The following is a 23482-nucleotide window of genomic DNA, read 5'->3' as shown; positions in this document are numbered from 1 at the left end:
AGGTATCGTTTGCTGTGTAACAAATTTTCGCGTGGGAGTCATTGATCCCGGAAGTTCGAATCTGTGAATATATTTCTAACTTGACCGCAGTATAGCACATCGACAACAAGACGGCAGCGTGGTTTTAACGGTGTTTTCAGCAGTGCTCGGTCAGTCATCGAACCCACACTGCGATCAATAATTAGCAACAGCGACGATTCAATGCAACTATCTGAGTCAGTACATACAGTCAGACCTAAATTTATATATTTTGATCAGTATCTCATCTGAGGACATCGCACGCGCGCTCGGCGCGCGTAATGGTCACTCACCCCGACCGAATATACACAGGTGAAACAGGGATGCGAGCTAATCGTTTGACGTCGCTGTGCCAACCAGAAACAGCCGTGGCATCCTACAGAGCATATATTCTGCATCTATCTCAGAGCACTCGAGTGAGAGAGACAGACACATGGAAAAAACGTAAGTGATGATCGTTGTCCGTTATTACCCACGTCATTTCATTCCAAATTCAAATGTAATCATAGTAATGCTTAAAGTTATCTACAAAGATGGAGTACATCATTGCTTTGAGGAGGATGAGGAGTATGCCGAGGATTTACCATCTAAGGACCTCATATTTAGACATCAGAGTCAGAATCAGAATCAGAAATCCTTTATTTATCACCCAGGGGAAATTGTTTTTGTTGCAGTGCTCCTTTCAAGAATAGAATTAGAATAAAATTATATTAGAATAAAATTAAAATTATATATACACACACACACACACACACAAAATATACCACAAAATATAGACCAGAGTATAAAACAATATATATATACTGAGAAAAAATAAATAGCATATACAAACGGGTGTGCAAAGTAATACAAACGCATGTCATGAGACATGAGTGACGTCACTCTCCTCCTGGGAGAAGTTTGGGCATGGACACTTTCCTGTGGGGTCTCTTGCCATGCGCCTCGCCAGCGGAGTTGTTAAAGGTGAGGTGAGGAGCTGCTGTGATTGGTGAAAATTTGACTCGGCTGTGTCAAACCCACTCCAGGCCTTCTCCCCTCCCTCTTTCCGAGTTGCGTTGCTGGGTGGGACTGAAATGAGAAGGAGGAGGAGATGCGCACGAAAATACCAAAGTCTGCGCCGCCATGCCCCATCCGCGCAGCGGACCTGATTTTGCGCCGCGCCAGTGGCGGAGTCGAAACTAGAGCCCATTGTGTTTCGTTATACTTATGTTTGTCATCAGTGAATTTAATTGCTGAAGCTGCATGAAGCTCCTCCATTTCTGCTGAGTGTTGCATTGTGGGAAAAGAGGCACTCTGCAACTCAGTGAACAACACCTGGAATCTCCTCAAGGACCCCTGGAACCTCCCCATGGACCACTGGAGTCTTTTCAAGGAGCACTGGAACCCCCTCAAGTACCAAACCTTCTTGTATACACATAATGTAGAATGATAATTCAATTAGCATTCTGCTGTTTAATATGAACTGCTTTTTGTATGTGTGTGTGTGTGTGTGTGTGTGTGTGTGTGTGTGTGTGTGTGTGTGTGTGTGTGTGTGTGTCTTCAGCTGCAGCTTTTACTGAGTACAGTTATCTGCTCCCACCTGCTGGTCTTCTTGAGGCATTACAGCAACAAAAACAGAACAACACACGTCAGAATTTCCCTTTTTAAAAAAGAAAGATTTTTTTTTTTTTTATATATAGATATGGTCCATATAGCGAGACCACAGGTGTGCTACCAGTGTCCCACCCAGACAGATCCTGATCTGAACACAGCTGAGCTGAGCGTCACTTAAACTAAGTGACGGAGCAACAGAGGATGCTTTCAGGCTTACATCCAGGTAATAAAACACATGACGGCAAGTAAACAGGAAGTAACAGACGAGGAAATCAGAAGACAAAGAGCCTCTGCTCAGCAGTCCTGGGGTGCTTTTCATTCCATAAATTGGTCTCCTCGTCTCCTCCACTCGCTTCCTCTCCTCGCGTCTTAGCTCCGCCCAGCGAGGACATGAAAGAGGGATGCGAGGAAGGGACATGAGGACGGAGGAAACGAGACTCCGAAATGAAAAATCCTTGCTCCACAGCGTCAGTCCGAAGCGACGTCAATTACTGATGACGTTTGCACAGCTGTAAAAGCTGTAAAACATGATATTATGGTCAGATCTGCAGTCAGACTGTTCTACTCCTGATTGCTATTGATAAGGTTTCAATTATATGCTGTTAGAGGCATAACAGAGGACGGGTGTGTGGTAGATTAAACCAACAGCCTTGGAGCCTTGCTTTAAAAAACCGTAATATACCAAGAATTTCTTGGTGACAGATATAATTGTTAAAAGGACACAGTTGAAACAAGAATCAAGTTTACATTTGTGAAGACCTGCTCCCACCATGATTCAAACATGTGCCACATACGACACGCCCCTTAAATAATGAAAGACTTCCGCGTAGGCTACACCGGTGTATCCTCACTCTGATCTACTTCAGAAGCCTTCTCTCTCCTTGCTCCTCGTCTCCTTCAGGTGCATTTAAGCAATTGGAAGATCTCATCATGGCGGAGGGGAAACGACTTCCGGGTCGACGAAGGAGAGAGGAGACGAGGAGGCACAATTCAACATAATGAAAAGCACCCCTGGTGTTAAGTGTGAAAGGTTACACACTGTTGATGGATCAGATTTCTGTCAAGTATTGGGGTTAGACTGCCCCCTTCAGGTCTGTAATGGAGTTACACAGATTCTGACTTCTATCAGACAAACTGTAAGATAAATTTGAAACAAACCACAAACAAGTATAGCCAGTTTACTTTTGTGTAACAGCATCCAATTCCATGGTTTGAATTTTGCTGGTGGGTGGGGCTTTACCTAGATTTACATAAGGATCACTGATTGGCTCTTTATGGCTCAGTGAGCTGATTTGTGCAAACAGGTGTTAAACTTTGGGTTCAGTCTGAGGATTTGGCGACTTCTTTCAAAGACACAGTGAAGTATTCTGTGACATCACGTGACAACACATCCCACCATGATGTCATCACTCCAGGCCACTGATGCCATTACTAAGCAGAAAGTGAGGCCGGAGCAGGGACAGGATGGGGCTACGCGGCCCCCCAGCCAGGCAGTACGCCTCGTCCACGCTCACTCCATGGGACCGAAGCTTTAGCAAGGCCTCGCCACAGCTTTCCCTGCCACCGCGCGACATCACCAGGATGAAGCTGAGAGGGCTGTCGGACATGCCGAACCTCTGTCGCATCTCGCCAAGCTGAGCCGAGAAACCCTGCAGAGGAGCAATGTGAACTGTGAGCTTTCATAAAGATTTTCCGGCAGGAGCTAAGACGTAAAGAGGATGTGAGTACCTGAGCAGCCTGTCGGCTCACTGGCATTGGGCTGGCGTCCGACCGGAAGACGGTGTCCCCACAGATCATGACTCTAAGCTGCTCCGATGGACAGAATGCGATCTGCTGGTCCAGCAGCGCTGAGAAGACACCTGGACCAATAACAAGGAGGATGAGTCACACACTCACCTGGACGCCAACCCATACATTATCAAACATGACCTAAACACACTGAATTCTGGTTAAACTGTGAGCAAAACTGATGACATTCCAATGAGCCTCAGCGCTACAGAGAAAATGCTAGCATGCTAACAAGCTAAATCAAGATGATGAACGAGGTAAACATTACACCTGCTTAAACATTAGCATGTTAGCATTGTCATTGCAAGCACATTAGCATGCTGACATTAGCATCTAGCTCAAAGTGCTTTGCCAAAGCACAGCCTCACAGAGTAGCTAACGTGACGATAGATCTTAATTGTGTTAGAGCTTCATCTCACCCCAGCTGTAATAAATGACAGAGATGAAGAAACTTCCAGACCTTCTTGTGATGCCCGCCGTGCCTCATTTCCATCCGTCGTCAGGAAGAGCTGCATGTTATTTATCAGTAAACTTTCGATAAAATCCTCCTGGCTGGAAAAACAGAACCTGCTGACTTCCAAACCTGCAACAGAGCAGCCATGACACCACAACAGGAAGTCAGCGCTGACGTCACCAAGGCGACAAACAGAGATCAGTGGCTGGCTGCACTGCCTGCTGAAGGTTAACTGGTTGAATTGAAAGTTGAATTACCGTAATGTTTCGGGGCTGCTGCTGATGCTAAAAATGAAATTACCATAGTGTCTGGTGCTGCTGATGATGCGGGAGCTCTGCTGCTGTTGCTGGCTGTCTGTGGTGATCAAGACGACATCAAACAGTAGCGACTCAGCAGGATTTTCCTTCAGCAGACGTTCATTCACTTTCTGCAGCGCCTGAAGATTAAAACACGAATATATATTTTAAGAATATTTGACATTTTCTTTTGAAGTTTCAATCTGACGTTAGTCCACTTGGCTTCCCCATCCTCTCTGTAGCTCTAAGCTCCCAGTCAATTGGGTCCCACTGAAGATGTAAATGTTCAAAAATGTCTCAAACGCAATAAATGTGTGTTCTGCCGTTTCCTGCTGGTGAATGTAGTTTTTAGCAGATGTTCCTCAAACAGGAGGGAAGAGTGAATTAGTTGAGACTATTTTCAGCGGTGGATGAATACACATTTGGCACTCCTTTCTTTTTGACCTGCAGCAGCGGGAAGGCCACGCCCTCTCCGCACACGTCATCACCATCGTCACCTCCAGATTCAAAGACCGCACGAGATGTTACTGCAACGAGCACGGCACGATCAGCGTCTTTCTGCAGAGTAGACAAAGAATATTCTTTTAGTTGGACATCAAACTCAGAGAGGTAAAGATGGCGAGATGAAGCTTCTTGAAGCCTTGAAGCCTTCCAGCCAAATGGTTCACAAAAAGGTTCATTTCTCGAAGCTTCATGTGCACACAAACCCCCCTGCTGGTCAAAGACTGTTAAACAGCCAGATATATTATAGGTGGTGATGGGTCATACCATGCCGACGCTTCAGAGCGGAACCTATAAACTGTAGGTAATTGTAATTTTATCAGTTTACAATGAACTCAAGACTGTCCTGCAAAAGTGCAGCCATGGGAATGACTGCCAAGTAAAATAAATCAATTCATCTTCATAAATGCATTTTTGGTTCATGTATTCATTCATATAAATAAAATTTACATTGTTTTGAGATTGCTTATTGTATTACGGGTATGTAACATGACAATACAATTGAATCTAATATTACTTGTCAAATGTTTATCAGTAAATAATTTTGTCAACGTTTGAATAACTCATAATGGCAGGGGAACAATTGCTTTCAAACTGTTGCAGTGTATTACCAAGGTAAGGGGCAGTGGACGTGCTTGTGAACACGAAGAGGGCAGTTAATTTGTTTGTGCAACTTAAGGACTTCATTCATTTTACTCAGAAACAAAGTATGCCACATTCCCCTCATTATTTTGATGCAAAGCACAAGAATGCCTCAGAATGGATGAGGTGTTGTTGGTGTACCCCAATTCTTTAGCACACAACAAACACTTCACATTGGATTAAAAGAAGAGACAGTGAAAAATAAAGAATATTGCATAACAAACACAAAACACATTTAAGAATGTTACTGAAAGTGTACTTATGTACTTATTTTATTGGGAGAGATCAGATCAAAATGTTCCCACACGGGAGAAAACTTTCTCTTTCTCACAGACTCCATCAAAATAAGCACCAGTATAACAAAATGCTCCTCTATGTCACACACAAACCAACAAATTGCCAACATTAACCCACGAAGTATGAGCGGATCCATTACGGTGTATAAATCGCGCCGACACTCGAACCAATTCCTGAACCAGCGAGGCTTTAAACGTCATCAGTGACGTCGTTCACCCTAAACAACCCAAGCCTCGATACGCGCTTCACTAAACACTTCCGGGATTTTTCGACACACGCTCCGAAGCGTCGGCACGGTACGACTCATCACTACAGAAAGGACGGTCTAGTCTGGAGAGGGTCGACAGCAGCAACGCCGAACCGACCGGGACACAGCAGAGAACCTGTATGCAATCACCAGAAGACCTAAACAAAACCAATATGCAACACTGCTCACAGTATTCTTAAATTAACGGAATCTGAAAGTAAATCTGGCCTGTAATCTCATACACACATATGCTTGTGTTCTTACACATATTTCTGTGTGAGAGAAGACACCATGCTGTTGTATATTTTCTCAATATATTAAAAATAAAATAAAATGAAATTAAAAAATAGTTTTGATATGTGCAACCAACTCATTGCAGACAACGCCCTAATTTCAGCCAGGCCCGAATTTCCATTATTAAATATGCATTTTTAGCGTTGCGTAGCAAACGGGCGTAAGTATGTCATATATGTCATAGTTGAAAAATCATTTATGTTGTATTTTAAATCATTAGATCCCGCCCGTTCATTCGGCCAACGTTACATCCACTATACTGCAGTTTTTCCACACTGAAATATATTTACCAGATTCAATTTTCTCCCACTGACAGAACGTCTGTAGGCTTTAAGAGCTCACACTTTAGTCCATTAGTGGACTGCACGATAAAATATTTATGAGCTGAATTTACCAGAAGACAATGATGTCTCGAATTATAAAATTTACACGATGCTCTATCGGAAATAAGAGAGGTGACAATGAAAAGGGCGAATATTTAAATGCAATCTGGTGGGAAACTGTGAGATATGGCACAAAATACAGTTAGATATTTCCAGGGCTTCCCAGTTTGCCAGAACTTGGTGCCAGTGTCTCTGCAGGTATGTGATCTCACCTGTCTCGCAGGTATTTCATAATGGGTGAGAGCTAGATAAATTGACTGAGTCTTACCTGCTTCACGTCGGTGTTCTGGATGGTGGACACCATGCTCGCCTCTCAGCTGGAACTCCGCAGGTTATAAACTGCCTTACGAGGTGAATGTACAACACGGTAATTCACACTGAACCGGCTTTCACACAAACGTACTTCAAAGCTCCTTCAGAAATAGAGAACCACCTGTTTGGGTTCCGCATGCTTGAACTCTAACGTTCGCTTTAAGAGCGCAGCGTGATGGTGTCACTTCCTGGTTTGTGTGCCCCCTGCCGCCCCGCCCATGGCAGTGATTACTGTGTCAGGTAGAGAAACACGGTCCAGCTTTGCCCTCCAAACCCCCCACATCCGAACGAACAGTCTGGAACAGAGGAGGACGGTTTGTCTTGAGTCCGGGAGGAGCCTGGTCCGGTTCAGAGCGGATTTGACCAGGTTTCGAGCCGGTTTGTAACGGGTTTGGACCGCTGGAGAACAGAGAAGAAAGGAAAGTTTGCTTCATTCGGTTCACGGTAAGAAAGTCCTCTTCTGTCCCCTCTTTCCTTCCTTCCACACTTCCTACCCTCTTCATGTGGGCCCTCTGAGGCGTCCAGGTGTGTCCATCCAGGACCGGACCGGTCGGGTAGATCCTCCTTGAGGTCCACAGAGCTGATTGGATGTCACCGGTTCAGGTGATGAACAGAAGCAGAACGGACTCTTTCGGCAGTAAGAGACCCAGATCAGTAAAATCCTGTTTTTGTCAATAAACTATCTGTTTCTGTTGATCACTCAGACATTCTGTCAGTAAATCCTCAGACATTTAACAGTCTCACCTGCACATGCAGGTAAAGAATGAGACAGTAATCTCCAGAAGCAGTCAGACCTGTTGCTTATTTCATTGTCTGTCAGTCAGTAGACAGTGTGTGATTGAACTTGATGTTGTCAGTCAGTCGTACCTTTTCGGACCGTTTTGAGTGCCTCGGGTACAAATTTAGACCGTAATCATCAGAGGCAGTCAGACCAGTCAGACAGCTCAGCAGCAGTGATCCAGATCAGACTGAACCACAGCCTCAGTCCTCAGTCAGCCGGTTCAGACCTGGCCTGTTGCTCTCACTGACACTGTTCATGCTGTGGGAATCAACTCTGGATTGAAGCCAATAGAAAAACTCAGATTCTCTCTACTGATACAATATCAATACAGTCTGTACACAAGTTCCGCTCTCGTCACACCACTGACCATCTTCTGATGAGGGCAGGATTTCAGAATAAAAGCTCCATTATTGGCTCTCTGGTGTTACATAATAAGATTTATAACACTCACATCTGTCCAGTAAATGTGACGCTGTTGCCAGCAGCTAACCATAATGTTTATATAATAACAAATACGTCTTGCATTTTATTTTGAAACCTTGTGTTAGTGGTATCGATCTTTACATCTAACTTTTTGTCTGAAAGAGAATAAACATATTCCCAAAATGTCAAAATATTCCTTTAAAGCAGGATCTGTTTGTGTTGACTGACAGCTGTCTCAGCCTGTCTCACTGTGCTGTTGTAGCTCGCTTGTTCCAGCTTGTCCTATTTGACCTAATGAGATCCAGTATCTGACGGGGTCCAGGTTTTAGAAACAGACCCCACAGTCATGTTTTCTGGTCCCTGTGTCAGTCTGGAGGGCTGAGGATTAAACATGAACAGGAGGAACATAAAGCAGACAATGAAGTGTTTCCTCCTCCCTGAACAAACACTGTGATGATGTCCCAGTGGAGCATCTGATTGGCTGTTTGTGTTTGTCTTCATGGGAGTGGGCTTGGTGGTGACTCTTCCTGCTTTTGTCTGTTGTTTCTGCCTCTCAGCCTCCTCCAGTTTCAGGTTCAGCCGATCTACTATCGTCTCCATTGAGGTTCAGGTGTCGAAGTATCTCTCAGGATCGCAAATGAACATCAGATTTAATGCAAGTCAGACATTAGAACTGATTCAAAGGCTCCTCATTAGATTTATTTTAATTGTTGGGTCAGTTGGTCTGTCAGAACAACTGTTGATGTGATTGACATGAATTTTGTAGGGACATTCATGATCCCCAGAGGGTAAAGTCTAATGACTTTTACATTCCTGACTCCACTAAAAGTGTTTATTTTTGCCACTGACTCAAATTGTTACTCTGTGTCTGACAACATTATGGAAAGGATCCCTACAGAAAAGTTTAGACATGTTTGCTAAAGAGTAACATCCTTCTTGTTAAGCCAGAAACAGCTGCCATATTGCTCTTGCCAAAGCCACCAGACTCCATTCACAAAAACACTAATTTTATCATCGTAAAACACTCTTTAGTCAAACTTGACAGGAACAAAATAAAACATCAAAACGTTCTTGGTTTGTCTTTATGTTAAATCACCAACTGTGATTTGGTCAAAATAAACTCTCAATTATCATTGTTTTGCAGCTATTTGGTGATAAATTACTGGACAAATTCAACTTCTGACAGGGCTTGAGGAAAAGTCAGGGAAACAAAGTTCCAAGATAAAGTAAGATAATTCAGGGAAGTTTGCAGTGTTACAGCAGCAAAGGGGATATAGTGCATTAATAAGAAGCTTCTTTAAAAAAAAAAGAATGAATATCTACACCAGTCCACTCCAGGACCTTGAAATGCTTCTTATGAAGCCACTCCTTTGTTGCCCGGGTGGTGTGTTTGGGATCATTGTCATGCTGAAAGACCCAGCCACATTTCATCTTCAATGCCCTTGCTGATGGAAGGAGGTTTTCACTCAAAATCTCATGATACATGGCCCCATTCATTCTTTCCTTTACACGTATCAGTCGTCCTGGTCCTTTTGCAGAAAAACAGCCCCAAAGCATGATGTTTCCACCCCCATGCTTCACAGTAGGTATGGTGTTCTTTGGATGCGACTCAGCATTCTTTCTCCTCCAAACACGACAAGTTGAGTTTTTACCAAAAAGTTCTATTTTGGTTTCATCTGACCATATGACATTCTCCCAATCCTCTTCTGGATCATCCAAATGCTCTCTAGCAAACTTCTGGACATGTGCTGGCTTAAGCAGGGGGATACGTCTGGCACTGCAGGATTTGAGTCCCTGGCGGCGTAGTGTGTTACTGATGGTAGCCTTTGTTACTTTGGTCCCAGCTCTCTGCAGGTCATTCACTAGGTCCCCTAGTGAATGACCTGCAGAGAGGTGTGGTTCTGGGATTTTTGCTCACCGTTCTTGTGATCATTTTGACCCCACAGGGTGAGATCTTGCGTGGAGCCCCAGATCGAGGGAGATTATCAGTGGTCTTGTATGTCTTCCATTTTCTAATAATTACTCCCACAGTTGATTTCTTCACACCAAGCTGCTTACCTATTGCAGATTCAATCTTCCCAGCCTGCTGCAGGTCTACAATTTTGTTTCTGGTGTCCTTTGACAGCTCTTAGGTCTTGGCCATAGTGGAGTTTGGAGTGTGACTGTTTGAGGTTATGGACAGGTGTACTGATAATGAGTTCAAACAGGTGCCATTAATACAGGTAAGGAGTGAAGTAAGGAGCCTCTTAAATAAGAAGTTAAAGGTCTTTGAGAGCCAGAAATCTTGCTTGTTTGTAGGTGACCAAATACTTATTTTACCAAGGAATTTACCAATTAATTAATTAAAAATCCTACATTGTGATTTCCTGGAGTCTTTCCCCCCATTTTGTCTCTCATAGTTGAGGTGTACCTATGATGAAAATTACAGGCCTCTCTCATCTTTTTAAGTGGGAGAACTTGCACAATTGGTGGCTGACTAAATACTTTTTTGCCCCACTGTAGTTAAAAATACAGATTTCACAGACGCTAGGATAAGAGTCAGGGATCACCAAAGCCAGGGGGATACAGCATCTGGGAACCATGAACTCTGTAGCATATCGATGCTGTAGATCATCAGTTTTTCATTGTTCTCAGCATTCTTTTTTCTTCCCGTCTCTGCAGCACAGTCGTCAGTCATGTTCAGGTAGAAACCAGCTTCACGACGCCCACCATGCGGAAGCATCTGGACAGGATCCGGTTCCGGGGCCAGAGACGGGACGAGTTCCTGGATCTGTCTGAGTCACCCAACACGTCTGACACAGAGTGCACCGAGGAGGTCGTGCTCAAACCTCGCGTCTTCGTCAGAGAGTCTGAGGAACAGAGGGAGGCAGAGGGAGAGCAGCAGAGTGACGCTCAGGTACACAAACACACCTTTGTGATCTGTGATGGAGGAAATGTGAGAAGTATATCAACCAGGACTTTCAAGACTGTCTCTTAAATACTGGTTTGACTGAACTTCGGACGTCATCAGTCACATGGTACCCTTCGTTTGACACCAGCTCTGACACGCTGTACTGAAACAGCTTCACAAGCTTTGGAGCTTCAGTGTCGTCTGTCCATCTTTAATTAATACTAATGTAAAGTGTGAATGTAGGAGGACCCAGGATTGAACCCTGTGGCGCCCCACATAGAAGAAAAACCATGCTGCAGGTCATGTCATGTAAAAGATGATTACCTCTCTGTGTGTTTGTCCCTCAGGCTGGTCCAGGATCATTTTCTGCAGTTCTCCAAGACGACACAAAGACGGATCTCAACGAGGTCAAAGGTCACCTGGAAATCGCTTTGTTAGAGAAACACTTTTTACGTGAGTATTCAGTTTTTGTGGGTTTTCTTGCAGAATTTAACTTAAGTTAACTTAAGACTGAATGTGTCTGTCTCACAAACATCAAGGGGCCGGATTCACAAAGCTTTCTTAAGAAAAAAATAGTTCTTAACTGGTACTTTTCTCTTAACTTTTGTCTTAAGTCAAAAGAAGATTCCATATTCACAAATAAAATTCTTATGTTTTTTCTTAACTTTCTTCTTGTCTTTTGTCTTAAGAACAATGTTAAGAATAATTGATCTTCTTGAAAGCTTAGTTCTTAAGATTCTTCTTAGTTTTCTTCTTAACTTTAAGACAACCCCTCACCGCATCTTACCACATCCACAGAAAAAGGTAAGCCTCTAATATTATTAATTTAAACACATTTCTACAAAAAAACTTAATAAGAGAAGTTTTGTTTTTGTAATGTAAGTTTGTTACCAATGTTTTTGTGTGTATGTATTATTAATTATATTAGGTAGACTATATACATTAGGCTGCATTTTACAGTTAGTTATTAGTATGGGCCTACAATGGGCCTTAACACCGTATTTAGCTTATAGGCTATTGAGTGTAGCTGTGATATGCAGACCATAGATCATGAAGCCAGGGTCTATTTAAGTTAATAATTTAATAATTTAAGTTAGTTATTTAAGCTATTTAAGTTAATAATTTAAGTTAATAATGTAATTATTTCATGACATTTGGGTCACAGTCGTTTCATTATGTTTCAGTCTGTATGTGTGGATTATTTATTAATGTATATGCACACATTGACTGACTGTTAATGACTATGTACATGAATTGATTACTAAACTTGTCCCTTCCAATTTTTAGATGGAGATGCTATGGGTTGCTGCGAGGGAGGAACACCCACAAAGGCCACTGAGGGACAGAATGGATCGCGAAAAAAGATTCTCCAACATAGAACGTTCTTTTAAAAAGTTCTTAAGTCATAGAAATAAGAAGTTCGTAAGAAATGGCATTGTTCTTATGAAAATATTGAAGAATTTCACTTAAGATAAATCTTAGGAACATCTTAGTTTTTTTCTTAAGATTCTTCTTAAGAATTATCTTAAGAAAAGTTTTGTGAATCCGGCCCCAGGTGTTTATCTGCAGAATGAAATCTGAAGTCACACACACACACACACACACACACACACACACACACACACACACACACACACACATTTTAATAACTGTGCTGACCTGATCTGACACACACACACACACACACACACACACACACATAATGACTTACATTATGGAGTCTTGTGTTTTTTCCCCATAAGGAAGGTGAGTCCCCACAATGTGACTGTGCAAACAGAGTTATTTCTCCACAACATGTCCACACACGCACACACACACACACACACACACACACACACACACACACACACACACACACGCACGCACACAAACGCAATAAGGACCTTGTTTTTATAGGAATTGAACTAAAGTCCCGCCTTAGCGTGTCGTCACGCTCTGCTTGGTCGCCGTTCATCATTTTAAAACAGGAAGCAGCAGGTGACGAAACCAAAACGTATTAGTGAGAGGAGGCTGTGAGTGTTCGATAAAAATAAGTTTAATAAGTCCATTGCTGATTATGAGAATTGATGAGCTCTGCAGCCATTAAAGGACAGATCTTAAATCAATATTCACACATCCACATGTGCTTGGACACAGCTGTTTTCCCTTATCCAATACAGGCTGTAAACTCATCCCTTTTTATGCAATTCCAATGGAAGTGATGGGTCAAAGCGCATTGAAAGAGCGCCTTTAAACTGCAAGCGGTTTCTTCCGCCTCTGATGTTCTGTATTTTGATTGGACGGCAGCAGGGTGTGACCACCCCTCTTGTGGTTACCTCACACAGCTGCTGCTGCCCACCAACTATAATCTCACCACACAGCTAAATAGAGCAGGCTGCAGCTTAAAATCAAGGAAATTAGTCTAAATGTTGTTTATTGGCCCAGACCAATCAGGCTTTGAGGCTGATGTGGCTCCAATACCGCTTCTCCTCATTGGTCTGTTTGTTCACTGCAGGTAAAAAGGTGTATAGTTCAGGGAAATCCAGTAAAGTCGGCTGCTGTGTTGTTTCCCTCGCTGTTGTTCATGTTTTTTGCCCCGATCATCTAAAGCTAAAATGACACTTCAGCAGTCAGAATCTGAATCTTTGGATGGAAGTCAGATAAGAAAATGGACCTGAAGGATGGCGGAGGTAGACATCACCTGCCCAAGGGCAAAATGTCTCTCAAAGAGCAACAAGAGTCCGACAACATCTCGACTCCGATCATGTGACCCTTCTTCTGTTTCAGAGGAGGAGCTGAGGAAACTGAAAGAGGAGTCCAATGTGGATTCACTGAGGCAGGAGCTGGAGAAGGAGCGCAGCAGGTGCAGCGAGCTGGAGCAGAAGATCAACGACGCCTTGAGATCCAGGTGTTTTATTTAATAAAAACTTTATTTAATGAGATGGTTTGGGACGTCTGTCAGAGCAGCTCCTGTGGTTTAACGCTGACGCTGTTTCTGTCCGATGGTCACTTAACAGCTTTGAAGACTCACCTTCTCAGACGCCTAAAGCCCCACCTCCTGCGGTCAGCAGCACAGGTGAGTTCAGTCAATCAAATGTTTCAGATGGAAGAAAGAGAAATCAGAAGAGCTGCAAAGTGAGAAGTGTTTTTCCTCTTCAAACTGCTGTCAATCAAAAGTCAGCATTATCTTAAGGTGAAATTTATGGCTGAGCAGTGTTCACTGTTAGTGATGCACATACACACTTTGAAGCTCTGTGAATGGATGTTTGTCACTGAAATGCACCTTGGGATACTAAAGTTCTCCCACGTCTCACTTCTCCTCAGACAAACAGAAAGACACTCTGTCCGACAGCTTTCTGAAATGGCTTTATGATCGTTTTGGCGTTTATATCGAGGACTTCCGCTTCCAGCCAGAGGAGCCAATGGTGGAGACGGAGGAGCCACTGAGCGCCAAGAGGTGAGGACGGAAAACCCACAGAGACCCTTCAGGAGACGTCCAGCTGCAGCAGGGAGACATTTTTACCATCAGGAGACGTCCAGCTGCAGCAGGGAGACATTTTTACCAATACGATGCCTTAAAGTGACTGCATTCGTCTTTTAAAAATCTTGTTTCTGGTCCACAGGTTGACGGAAAACATGAGGCGGCTCAGTGAGTATTTCACCCAACACATCACACAGACCAGAAAACACACACTGATCCAAAGAACAGGGTGTCCACATACTTTTGGCCACACACACATCAATTCTCAGTCTGTGATCGGTCTGTTGGTCTGTTGCTGTGTTTCCAGAACGAGGATTCAGACCCGTGACCAACTTCATGAGGAACCTTTCTGCCTTATCCAGCTGGTATTCCGTCTACACGTCGGCCATTGCCTTTATCGTGAGTCCACACACAGACGGTCGCTGAGTTACTGACACTTACACTACAAGAAACGTGATGAAGAAGCAATAAAACGTCATGTTTAGTTTTATGAAAATCAGAACTTCTAAATAAGATTTAAAGAGATTTAAATGGGATAAATGAGCCTTGTGTACTTTTTATCTGTAGTGTTTTGGATTATGGTGTATGAGTGATGTTGGCCTGTTAGCATTAGCCACAGTGCTAACAGCGGCTAATGCTAACATGAGGTCCTATGAACTTGTAGGTGCATACAGGTTTGACTTTTGATGTCAACAATCTGACAATGCTAACATGAGGTCCTATGAACTTGTTGGTGCATACAGGTTTGACTTTTGATGTCGGGTTGTTGTAGCATTGTGGCTAATGCTAACATGAGGTCTTCTCATGGTATTTGAGATCTTTTTTATGTGTTATTTCACATGCTAATGTTAACTTAGCATTAAGTGTTTAAAATCTCTGATAAAATCTCATTGTAATGTACACAGTCTGGCAGTAGCCCTCGTGGCCCTTTCAAAATTTCCCCAGGGGAAATGGTCACCCTGGCGTTTGCGCACTGTATCACTCTCAAAATTTCCCGCTGGGGGGAAATTTTCTAGTTACAGTGCTGAGCACTGAACACTCTTCTGTGTGTTTCTTATTATTATTATTAATGATAAGATTTCCCATTCAAAGTAAATGGGACAAGGTGAAAAAAGTGAAAAAATTTCGACCTTTTTCAAAGGACTACTGCTCACACAAGTCTTGCGTATTGGTGTATCATTCCACTTTTTGATAGGTTGTATATTTTTCGATGAATCGCTGTTCAATGACCATGATCAATTTTGGAGAAATTTTGAGATTATAATGGGTGTGTATTGCATGGAATGTTCATGCTAGAGTGGAGGAGACTAACTGTCAGAGTGGAGAGACGTTCTGAGTTTTGTTGTTTGCGTGAGAAGCATTTGTTCGAGGGGTGCGCCGAGGCCAAATTCAGACGTTTCTCAGACCCTCACAGAGCCAAAAGGGCTCATCACCACGGCGACCACTGGCCACCTCAAGTTGCTGTGGCAACCTCTGGGCCTCAGTACTTCTCTCAGCACTCCTCTCCCACATACACAAACACACATATGTAGCTTCAGCTGCAGCTGTAGCTGATTCAAATGATCAGCTTGTCATCAAGCTCTGCAGTGGCTTGATAACGAGCCACTTGTCTTACTTACCATTACTGTTGAGTTTGAAATGTTAGTAATGTAATGAGTGATGTTGGCCTGTTAGCATTAGCCACAATGCTAACATACTAAAGCTAACATGAGGTCCTATGAACTTGTTGGTGCATACAGGTTTGACTTTTGATGTTGGGTTGTTGTGCTAATATGCTAATGATTAGCATGCTAATGCTAACATGCTAACCCATGGTAAAATGATTCTTAAATGCATTCTAATGGTGTTTGAGATCTTTTCAATGTGTTATTTGACATGCTAATGTTAGCTTAGCATTAATTGTTTGAACTGAAGAATTTCATCACTCCAGCAGTAGCCCTCGTGGCCCTTTCAACATTTCCCCAGGGGAAATTGTCTAGTTATTACTGTTATTTCTATATTAATTACTTATACACTGAACAAAAATAGAAACACAACACTTTTGTTTTTGCTCCCATTTTTCATTAGCTGAACTCAAAGATCTAAAACATTTTCTATATACAGAAAAGATCCATTTCTCTCAAATATTGTTGACAAATCTGTCGAAATCTGTGCTGGTGAGCACTTCTCCTTTGCGAGATAATCTATCCCACCTCACAGGTGTGGCATATCAAGATGGTGATTAGAAAGCATGATTACTGCACAGGTGTGCCTTAGGCTGGCCTCAGTAAAAGGCCACTGAAAATGTTCAGTTTTATCATACAGCACAATGCCACAGATGTCGCAAGTTTTGAGGGAGTGTGCAATTGGCATGCCAACTAGAGGAATGTCCACCAGCTTCGCGTTGGACGGTTCACGCCTCTGCCTCGTCCATTCATTTCTGATAATGGACACCTCGAAGGGCATTATCCCGCTTATACCATGGTCACTTATGAAAGAAATAAATATGAAATATCAATTGAATTGAATTGAATTGAATTGAATTGAATTGAATTGTCTTGCCGTTGTGATAAATAAACTGAAATAACGTATGTTAACGTATGTTCTGAGTTTCTGTTGCCACGGTTACCAACTAGCATTTGAGCCAGCACAATAATTTAGAACAATCAGGCTATTTGACCGGAACTTTTTCATAGGTGTCCTATAACACTTTTTAACGGACACCCTGCAGCCAGTCAGAATTGAGTATTCACCCAGACCATGGTATAAATGTTAATTTCTCTACCATAAGCTGTCTCCAAAGGCGTTTCAGACAATTTGGCAGTACATCCAACCAGCCTCACAACCGCAGACCACGTGTAACCACACCAGCCGCGGGCCTCCACATCCAGCATGTCCACCTCCAAGATTGTCTGAGACCAGCCACCCAGACAGCTGCTGCAACAATCGTTTTGCATAACCAAAGAATTTCTGCACAAACTGTCAGAAACCGTCTCAGGGAGGCTCCTCTGCATGCTTGTCGTCCTCATCGGGGTTTCGACCTGACTGCAGTTCATCATCGTAACTGACTTGAGTGTGCAAATGCTCACATTCAATGGCGTCTGGCACGTTGGAGAGGTGTTCTGTTCACAGGTGAATCCCGGTTTTCACTGTACAGGATCTGTACACAATTCCTAGAAGCTGAAAACATCCCAGTTCTTGCATGGCTAGCATACTCACCGCACATGTCACCCATTGAGCATGTTTGGGATGCTCTGGATCAGCGTATACGACAGCGTGTTCCAGTTCCTGCCAATATCCAGCAACTTCACACAGCCATTGAAGAGGAGTGGACCAACATTCCACAGGCCACAATCAACAGCCTGATCAACTCTATGCGAAGGAGATGTGTTGCACTGCTTGAGGTAAATGGTGGTCACACCAGATACTGACTGATTTTCTGACCCCCCCAGACCTCCCCAATCAATGTAAACTGCACATTTCAGAGTGGCCTTTCATTGTGGCCAGCCTAAGGCACACCTGTGCAATAACCATGCTGTCTAATCAGCATCTTGATATGCCACAACTGTGAGGTGGGATGGATTATCTCGGCAAAGGAGAAGTGCTCACTAACAAAGATTTTGGCAGATTTGTGAACAATATTTGAGAGAAATGGATCTTTTGTGTGCGTAGAAAATGTTTGAGATCTTTGAGTTCGGCTAATGACAAAAGGATGCAAAAACAAAAGTGTTGCATTTCTATTTTTGTTCAGTGCAGTGTTTCCCCTACCATTGTACATGCCTGGCGGGCCGCCAGGCCAAGGAGACCACTCCATTCATTCATAAATCAATAATCACTTATGTTTAGGAGAGCCTCTATGCAGCGCAACATGAGTCAACCTGCTCAGTTGCCTAGTAACGATGCGAGTACAGCTGCTGAGAGCGCGGGCATATTTTATGGGATGTTTAAGGTTTGTAGCTAGCCAACTATGGCGCCGCCGAAGGAAAAAAATATCGTGGGTGACAGACAACTTAATATAAAGAAGTTTCTCTGCCAGACTCCGGAACCAATGAAAATAGATGAAGGGAGAGTAGCAGAGGCAACTCTTAAAAAAAAAAAAGAAAAAAAAAAAAAAAGCTAGGCGCAGGTGAGACGGAAGAACGGGAGGCAGATTGCAGTGGAGAGGGGGGCTGCTCGAGGACCATTACTGCCGGCCGCGATCTGACGGGTGACCCCGCTCCGACTGCCGGCCGCGATTCGACAGGTGACCGAGGGCCGGTCCGACTGGTAACTCAGTTAAAAAAAATACAGCTAAACAGAGAACATCTGGCTGGAATCCCGAATGGCTTAATAACCATAAATACAGCCCTTGGTCGTACCACACTCCCCATGGTAAGTTTACAATTTGTTGCTTAGCTTATATTATATTTAGCGGAGAATGTGAAGGAAAGATGGCGACTGTGGTGAGGAAAACTGGATTGTTTCTCTACATGAAACTCCATTTTTTCCTAGGTCGGATGTGGTCAAGAAAAGGGTGAAGGATTTGGGACCCGACTCTCCGGATTTAAACATTTCGCAGCAGACTACTCATACGCACTGATGCGTGCTCGGACTACAAGCACAAAAAAAAGATACTTAGCCTACAGCGCGCGCACTGTCGGGACTCGGGAGACTGCAAGATCGACATGGCTAGCAACTGCAACTCTATCATTTCATTAAGGGAATTACCGTTCAGTCGTGGAGTGATGAGTGAGTGTGTTATTAAATGGTGAGCTGTGTTATGTTGTACTCTCCAAATGTTGAATTGTATATAGTTGTATTGATTGCATATTGCCAGCCAAATACTGTATATACTGAACATGTTCTGTTAAGATTTGATTAATTACAGTTTTGATGATAGTATAATTTGATTTGATTATTCCTATGGCATCCATGGTGCCTATAAATTATAGACTGTGCTAACAGTGATTTCGTGGGCAAACTAGTAGATGACAGTGTATCTGTTGATGGCCACGGTGGAAGTGTTTTATTGTAGAACCTAATTTATTGTATGTGAGACATTTAACTTGATATAGCTTTACAGAAATACTGTACAGTATGTACAATTCATGTCTGGTGTTGCCATCTAGTGGTTGAATAGGAAAACCAACTTAAACAATACAATGTAACACTGTAAAGTTAGCTATATGACTTTTATTTATAATTATTTTACTCATTGAACAGGTCATGTTAGTCATCATCACAAAAGTTGCCCCCCCCCGAGAAATTTGTCAGGAGCCGCCACTGACTAAGGGGTCATTTTTCCCCCAGGCATTGTCAAATGTATATAACTCTGTTAATAAAACAAATAAAGAGCTTCTATGTTTAATGTTTGTTAAATGTTTAAATTATTTATAACTAATAGAATCTCAATTATGTGTAGGAAATCCCCCTATCACAATGCCTTGGTGAAGTTCTTCTCCAAACCGAGAAAATCAAGTGCAGCACAGAACAATGCACACTGTGTGCCAATGTGCAATCAAGCATGTTCCATTTGTATCTAATAAATGCAAAGTCACCTCTCCTTGTGATCTTGAATACAGTCTGGGTGAACAAAAATTTGGGTGCAAATATAATAATTGCAGAATTGGAGACTGCTTGCTGTGCCACCTGACTGCGCCAATACACCATCCCACACGTCTCGTCTGTTTAGGGCTTTTTCGGTGGGTGCCACTGGGCCTGAAAGAAATTCTACGGGAAACACTGCAGTGTATATATTACCTTGTTGTGTGTGTGTGTGTGTGTGTGTGTGTGTGTGTGTGTGTGTGTGTGTGTGTGTGTGTGTGTCTGTGTGTGTCTGTGTGTGTGTGTTCGTTCGTTCGTTCGTTCGTTCATTCTCCACAGGTGTACATGTATGCTGCGTGGCATGGCTGGGTCATCCCGATGTTCCTGTTCCTCGCCATCCTCCGCCTCTCCTTGAATTACCTCATCGCCAAGTCAGTAGAAGCCCCACCTGCTATCTTCAGCCAATCACACAGCCATCTTAGAGGCCACCAGATCTGTCTTTGAAGTGGGTGGGTGGGTGGGTGGGGGTGGGGGGCTGTACTTTAAGATGTTGATGATTTTTAAGATGTGTAAAAGGACTTTGACACACAGAAATGTAGTGAGTGTGAAATTATCTCATATGTACCTGTATGTTCCCATGATGCACTGCTTACAGAGGCTGGAGGATCCAGTGGAGCATCGTACCTGAAGTCTCAGAGCCCGTGGTGAGAAATGTGTCTTCACACCTGCAGGCACTTTACGATATCCAGTGTTTCGACATCAACCTCGTGACGTGAAAAACATCCACGTCAAACTGACCTAACATCATACTCACCTGGCGTGCAGATGATTGACAGGTGTTTAAGACATTACTGTCCTCTCTGTTTTCCAGGAGCCCCCTAAAGAAGACCTGACAGTGTCGGAGAAGTTCCAGCTGGTTCTGGACGTCGCTCAGAAAGCTCAGGTGAAATGCGATGTGACGGTTGAAGGCTCTGCATCACAGTCGGCGCCACCTGACCGATTTCATATCAGCTGTTTCTGTCTTTTGTCTCGTCCTCACAGAATCTGTTCGGGAAGATGGCGAACATCCTGGAGAAAATAAAGAAGTGAGTCTGTCTGCACACAGTTTGAACTGCTGCTCCATATGCCGGATCTTTAATACTCTGTGTGTGTGTGTGTGTGTGTGTGTGTGTGTGTGTGTGTGTGTGTGTGTGTGTGTGTGTGTGTGTGCACGCACGCAGCCTGTTCATGTGGGTTCAGCCAGAGTTGACTCATAAGCTGTACGTTGGTCTGTTGGTGGCCTTCATCTCCTCCTGCCTGCTGCCGTACAAACTGCTGGGATTCATCATAGGTACACAGAGTACAAAAATATGCACATATAGTACTTTATTTTCCATTATGCCACCATACACTAACTCACACTAACTGATCGTGATCTTTGATAATGATGATGATCTAATCTCACCCAAAAAAGTGAAAATAAAATAAATAATTTGCTCAGTAATATGTATCTACTGAATGTCTACAGACACGTTCACGTCACAAAGGATCATTCTGTAGGTTTTTTGCATGTTTTATTCAACCTAAATTCTTCACATTCATGCTGATCATCTTCCAAATCATCCATCTGTTTTTAGGTTGATTTCCTCCCTTTAAGACAGCCTTTGGCTTCAGTAGATTTCTGTGACAATTCTTCTTCATGAAGTGATTTTGGCTGTTTTTGGGGGCTGAAAAATAAGCTGACAGATGGTTAGCTTTGACACATTATTGGCTCATACATGAGCATGTTAGCAAACAGCTGCTCACCTCCAGCAGACACATAACAGGTGTGTTTGTCCAATATTCTCTCAAGCTGTGACTGAAACTCAGAAGAGTCCAGCTTACATTTCACCCTCTTCACTCTCTCTTCCTCCTCCTCAGGTGTGTACGCAGGTATAAAGTTCTTCATCATCGACTTCATCTTTAAGAGCTGTCCAAAGCTGAGGCAGCGCTACGACACGCCTTACATCATCTGGACCAATTTACCCACCAACCTGCAGCTGAAGGAGCGCGGCAGCACCACGCTGAGCAGACGGGTCAGTACCAACAGACTGCAGTGCTGGTCTGAGGTCAGTCAGTGTCCTCCATCATCACAACAGGAGACAACAGGTCCTCCAGTGCTGCTGTCTGACGCTCAGGACAGTGAGAGATTATATGTGTCTGCGCTCTGAGTCTGTCTGGAAATCATTGATGTGAAATATGAGCCAAATTTTGATGAGACTTCAGGCCACTTCCTCTGCAGCCACAAAAGGTTTTTTATGATGTGTAAAATCTACAGTGTTTGGCGCCTTATTAAGTCTGACTAAGTCCTCAGGCACAGATTCAGTGGAGATAAATGAGTTAACAAACTCCATCAGTGTGTTACTGGTTCTTAATGGTCCCAGTAGGTGGTCTCTGTTCTGTCTGGGTTCAGCTCTCTTGTTGTTTTTCCTCTCTCAGCCGTCTGAGTGTGAACAGGTAGGACCCTGATGTGTGTGTGTTGTGTGTATGTGCAGTGTAGAAGGCTGCAGTGTGTACTGTAGGTAGAGGTGTGATGTCATCAGACCAGCGTGATGCTGACGTCACTGAATGTGACCAACCAATCAGCTGCTGCCTTTCCTCTGACAGAGCTGATCATTAGTGACCCTTAGTGATAGTCTGCCTGTTTAATAGCCCAGAGCTTCGTGGTCGAATTGTCAGTAAATGTCTCGTTCCTGCACCCAAAAGGGTGAATCCTTCTGTATTATCCACCCCCACCATCCTCTTCCTCCAGTGCCTCCTTCAGGACAAACTTCTCTGGGATTTTACTTTAAATTTCAGGGTTTTACCCAAATTCTTTGTATCCTAATTTCATGTTTTTACCTGATTTGGTTTGGTCTTCCCCAAGTCTTCTTGTTTTTAGTTTTTAGTGTCTGTCCTTGAAAGTTTGCAAGACCTGAAATTTAAAGTTGGATTTTATCTGAATTAGTGGATTTTTGCTTCAGTTTTGAGAGAACAAACACTTTCCATTGTAGCAAATATTGATGTCGTCATGTGGTGTTGTTGCTGACACCTGTGCCGACATCTGACACACTATTCAGACAGAAGCAGTCGCGATTTGTCAATCACAGAAAATGAGATCAACTGGAGATTTGCTGCAGGTGTTTGTTGCCCTAAAGTCAAAATTTGGTCTTTAAGTGAAATATTTTTGCCCTAAAACTTCTTTAAACATTAAAATAATGAAAAGATTAAAACACATGCAGCCATGTTTTATTCGTAAAAAGAGGCTGATTTTACTTAGAGTTGCATAAGATTTTCCATCTTTTTACAAGCGTTTACACGTTGATTCATCACCAGGTTTTTTTTGTCCCCCTCACATTTTAATGACCCCTTTCCTCCAGCGCCACCCAGGACAAACTTGGATTAGATTGACCAAATTTTCAGTTTCATATCAACATTTTGTTTGTTTTTGCCTGAATGTTTGGGCCATATTTTACTACCGCTTTCAGATTTTTACTTTTCTTTATGCGCCATGACTCTGACTCTGATTTGCTAATCCTGTACCTGCCCTGCCCTCCGCCTGTCCACCTGTTCAGGTTCCTGCAACGGCAGGTCGAGGTAGCCT

At 43.2% G+C, this 23482-nt stretch overlaps 2 protein-coding genes and 1 pseudogene across 2 annotated transcripts in view; 1 reads left to right on the top strand and 2 right to left on the bottom strand.

The window, feature by feature from the left end:
- Positions 1–1648: 1648 nt before the first annotated feature.
- On the bottom strand, positions 1649–7143 carry LOC139337187 (cytosolic 5'-nucleotidase 1A). Its single transcript, XM_070971671.1, has 6 exons — positions 6782–7143; positions 4594–4707; positions 4154–4289; positions 3860–3982; positions 3340–3470; positions 1649–3260 (listed from the first exon to the last, which is right to left on the bottom strand). The coding sequence occupies exons 1-6, from the start codon at positions 6815–6817 to the stop codon at positions 3018–3020; spliced, it is 783 nt and encodes a 260-aa protein (XP_070827772.1). The 5' UTR covers positions 6818–7143; the 3' UTR covers positions 1649–3017.
- On the bottom strand, positions 7007–10172 carry LOC139337303 (uncharacterized; annotated as a pseudogene).
- LOC139337182 (GRAM domain-containing protein 4-like) overlaps positions 7014–23482 on the top strand; it is a 19694-nt gene continuing 3225 nt past the window's right edge. Inside the window, exons 1-15 of the mRNA XM_070971660.1 lie at positions 7014–7269; positions 10691–10925; positions 11267–11372; positions 13686–13806; positions 13916–13974; positions 14223–14355; positions 14522–14547; positions 14687–14778; positions 20221–20312; positions 20537–20585; positions 20753–20824; positions 20923–20966; positions 21102–21211; positions 21781–21935; positions 23454–23482. The exon at positions 23454–23482 is cut by the window's right edge and continues 119 nt beyond it. Coding sequence (XP_070827761.1) covers positions 10740–10925; positions 11267–11372; positions 13686–13806; positions 13916–13974; positions 14223–14355; positions 14522–14547; positions 14687–14778; positions 20221–20312; positions 20537–20585; positions 20753–20824; positions 20923–20966; positions 21102–21211; positions 21781–21935; positions 23454–23482 — 1274 coding nt within the window. The 5' untranslated portion in view covers positions 7014–7269; positions 10691–10739. The remainder of the gene's footprint in view (positions 7270–10690; positions 10926–11266; positions 11373–13685; positions 13807–13915; positions 13975–14222; positions 14356–14521; positions 14548–14686; positions 14779–20220; positions 20313–20536; positions 20586–20752; positions 20825–20922; positions 20967–21101; positions 21212–21780; positions 21936–23453) is intronic.

Source organism: Chaetodon trifascialis, chromosome 10 (assembly GCF_039877785.1).
Source record: "Chaetodon trifascialis isolate fChaTrf1 chromosome 10, fChaTrf1.hap1, whole genome shotgun sequence".
Lineage (NCBI taxonomy): Eukaryota > Metazoa > Chordata > Actinopteri > Chaetodontiformes > Chaetodontidae > Chaetodon > Chaetodon trifascialis.
This window is presented reverse-complemented; position numbering and strand designations above follow the sequence as displayed.

Coding starts and splice junctions, on each gene's coding strand:
- LOC139337187 (XM_070971671.1), bottom strand. CDS start 6,817: ATGGTGTCCACCATCCAGAACACCGACGTGAAGCAG. Junction 3,983..4,153: donor CAGCAGCACCAGACACTATG/GTAATTTCATTT, acceptor GCTCTGTTGCAG/GTTTGGAAGTCAGCAGGTTC. Junction 3,471..3,859: donor ACGGCGGGCATCACAAGAAG/GTCTGGAAGTTT, acceptor TTATTGGTCCAG/GTGTCTTCTCAGCGCTGCTG.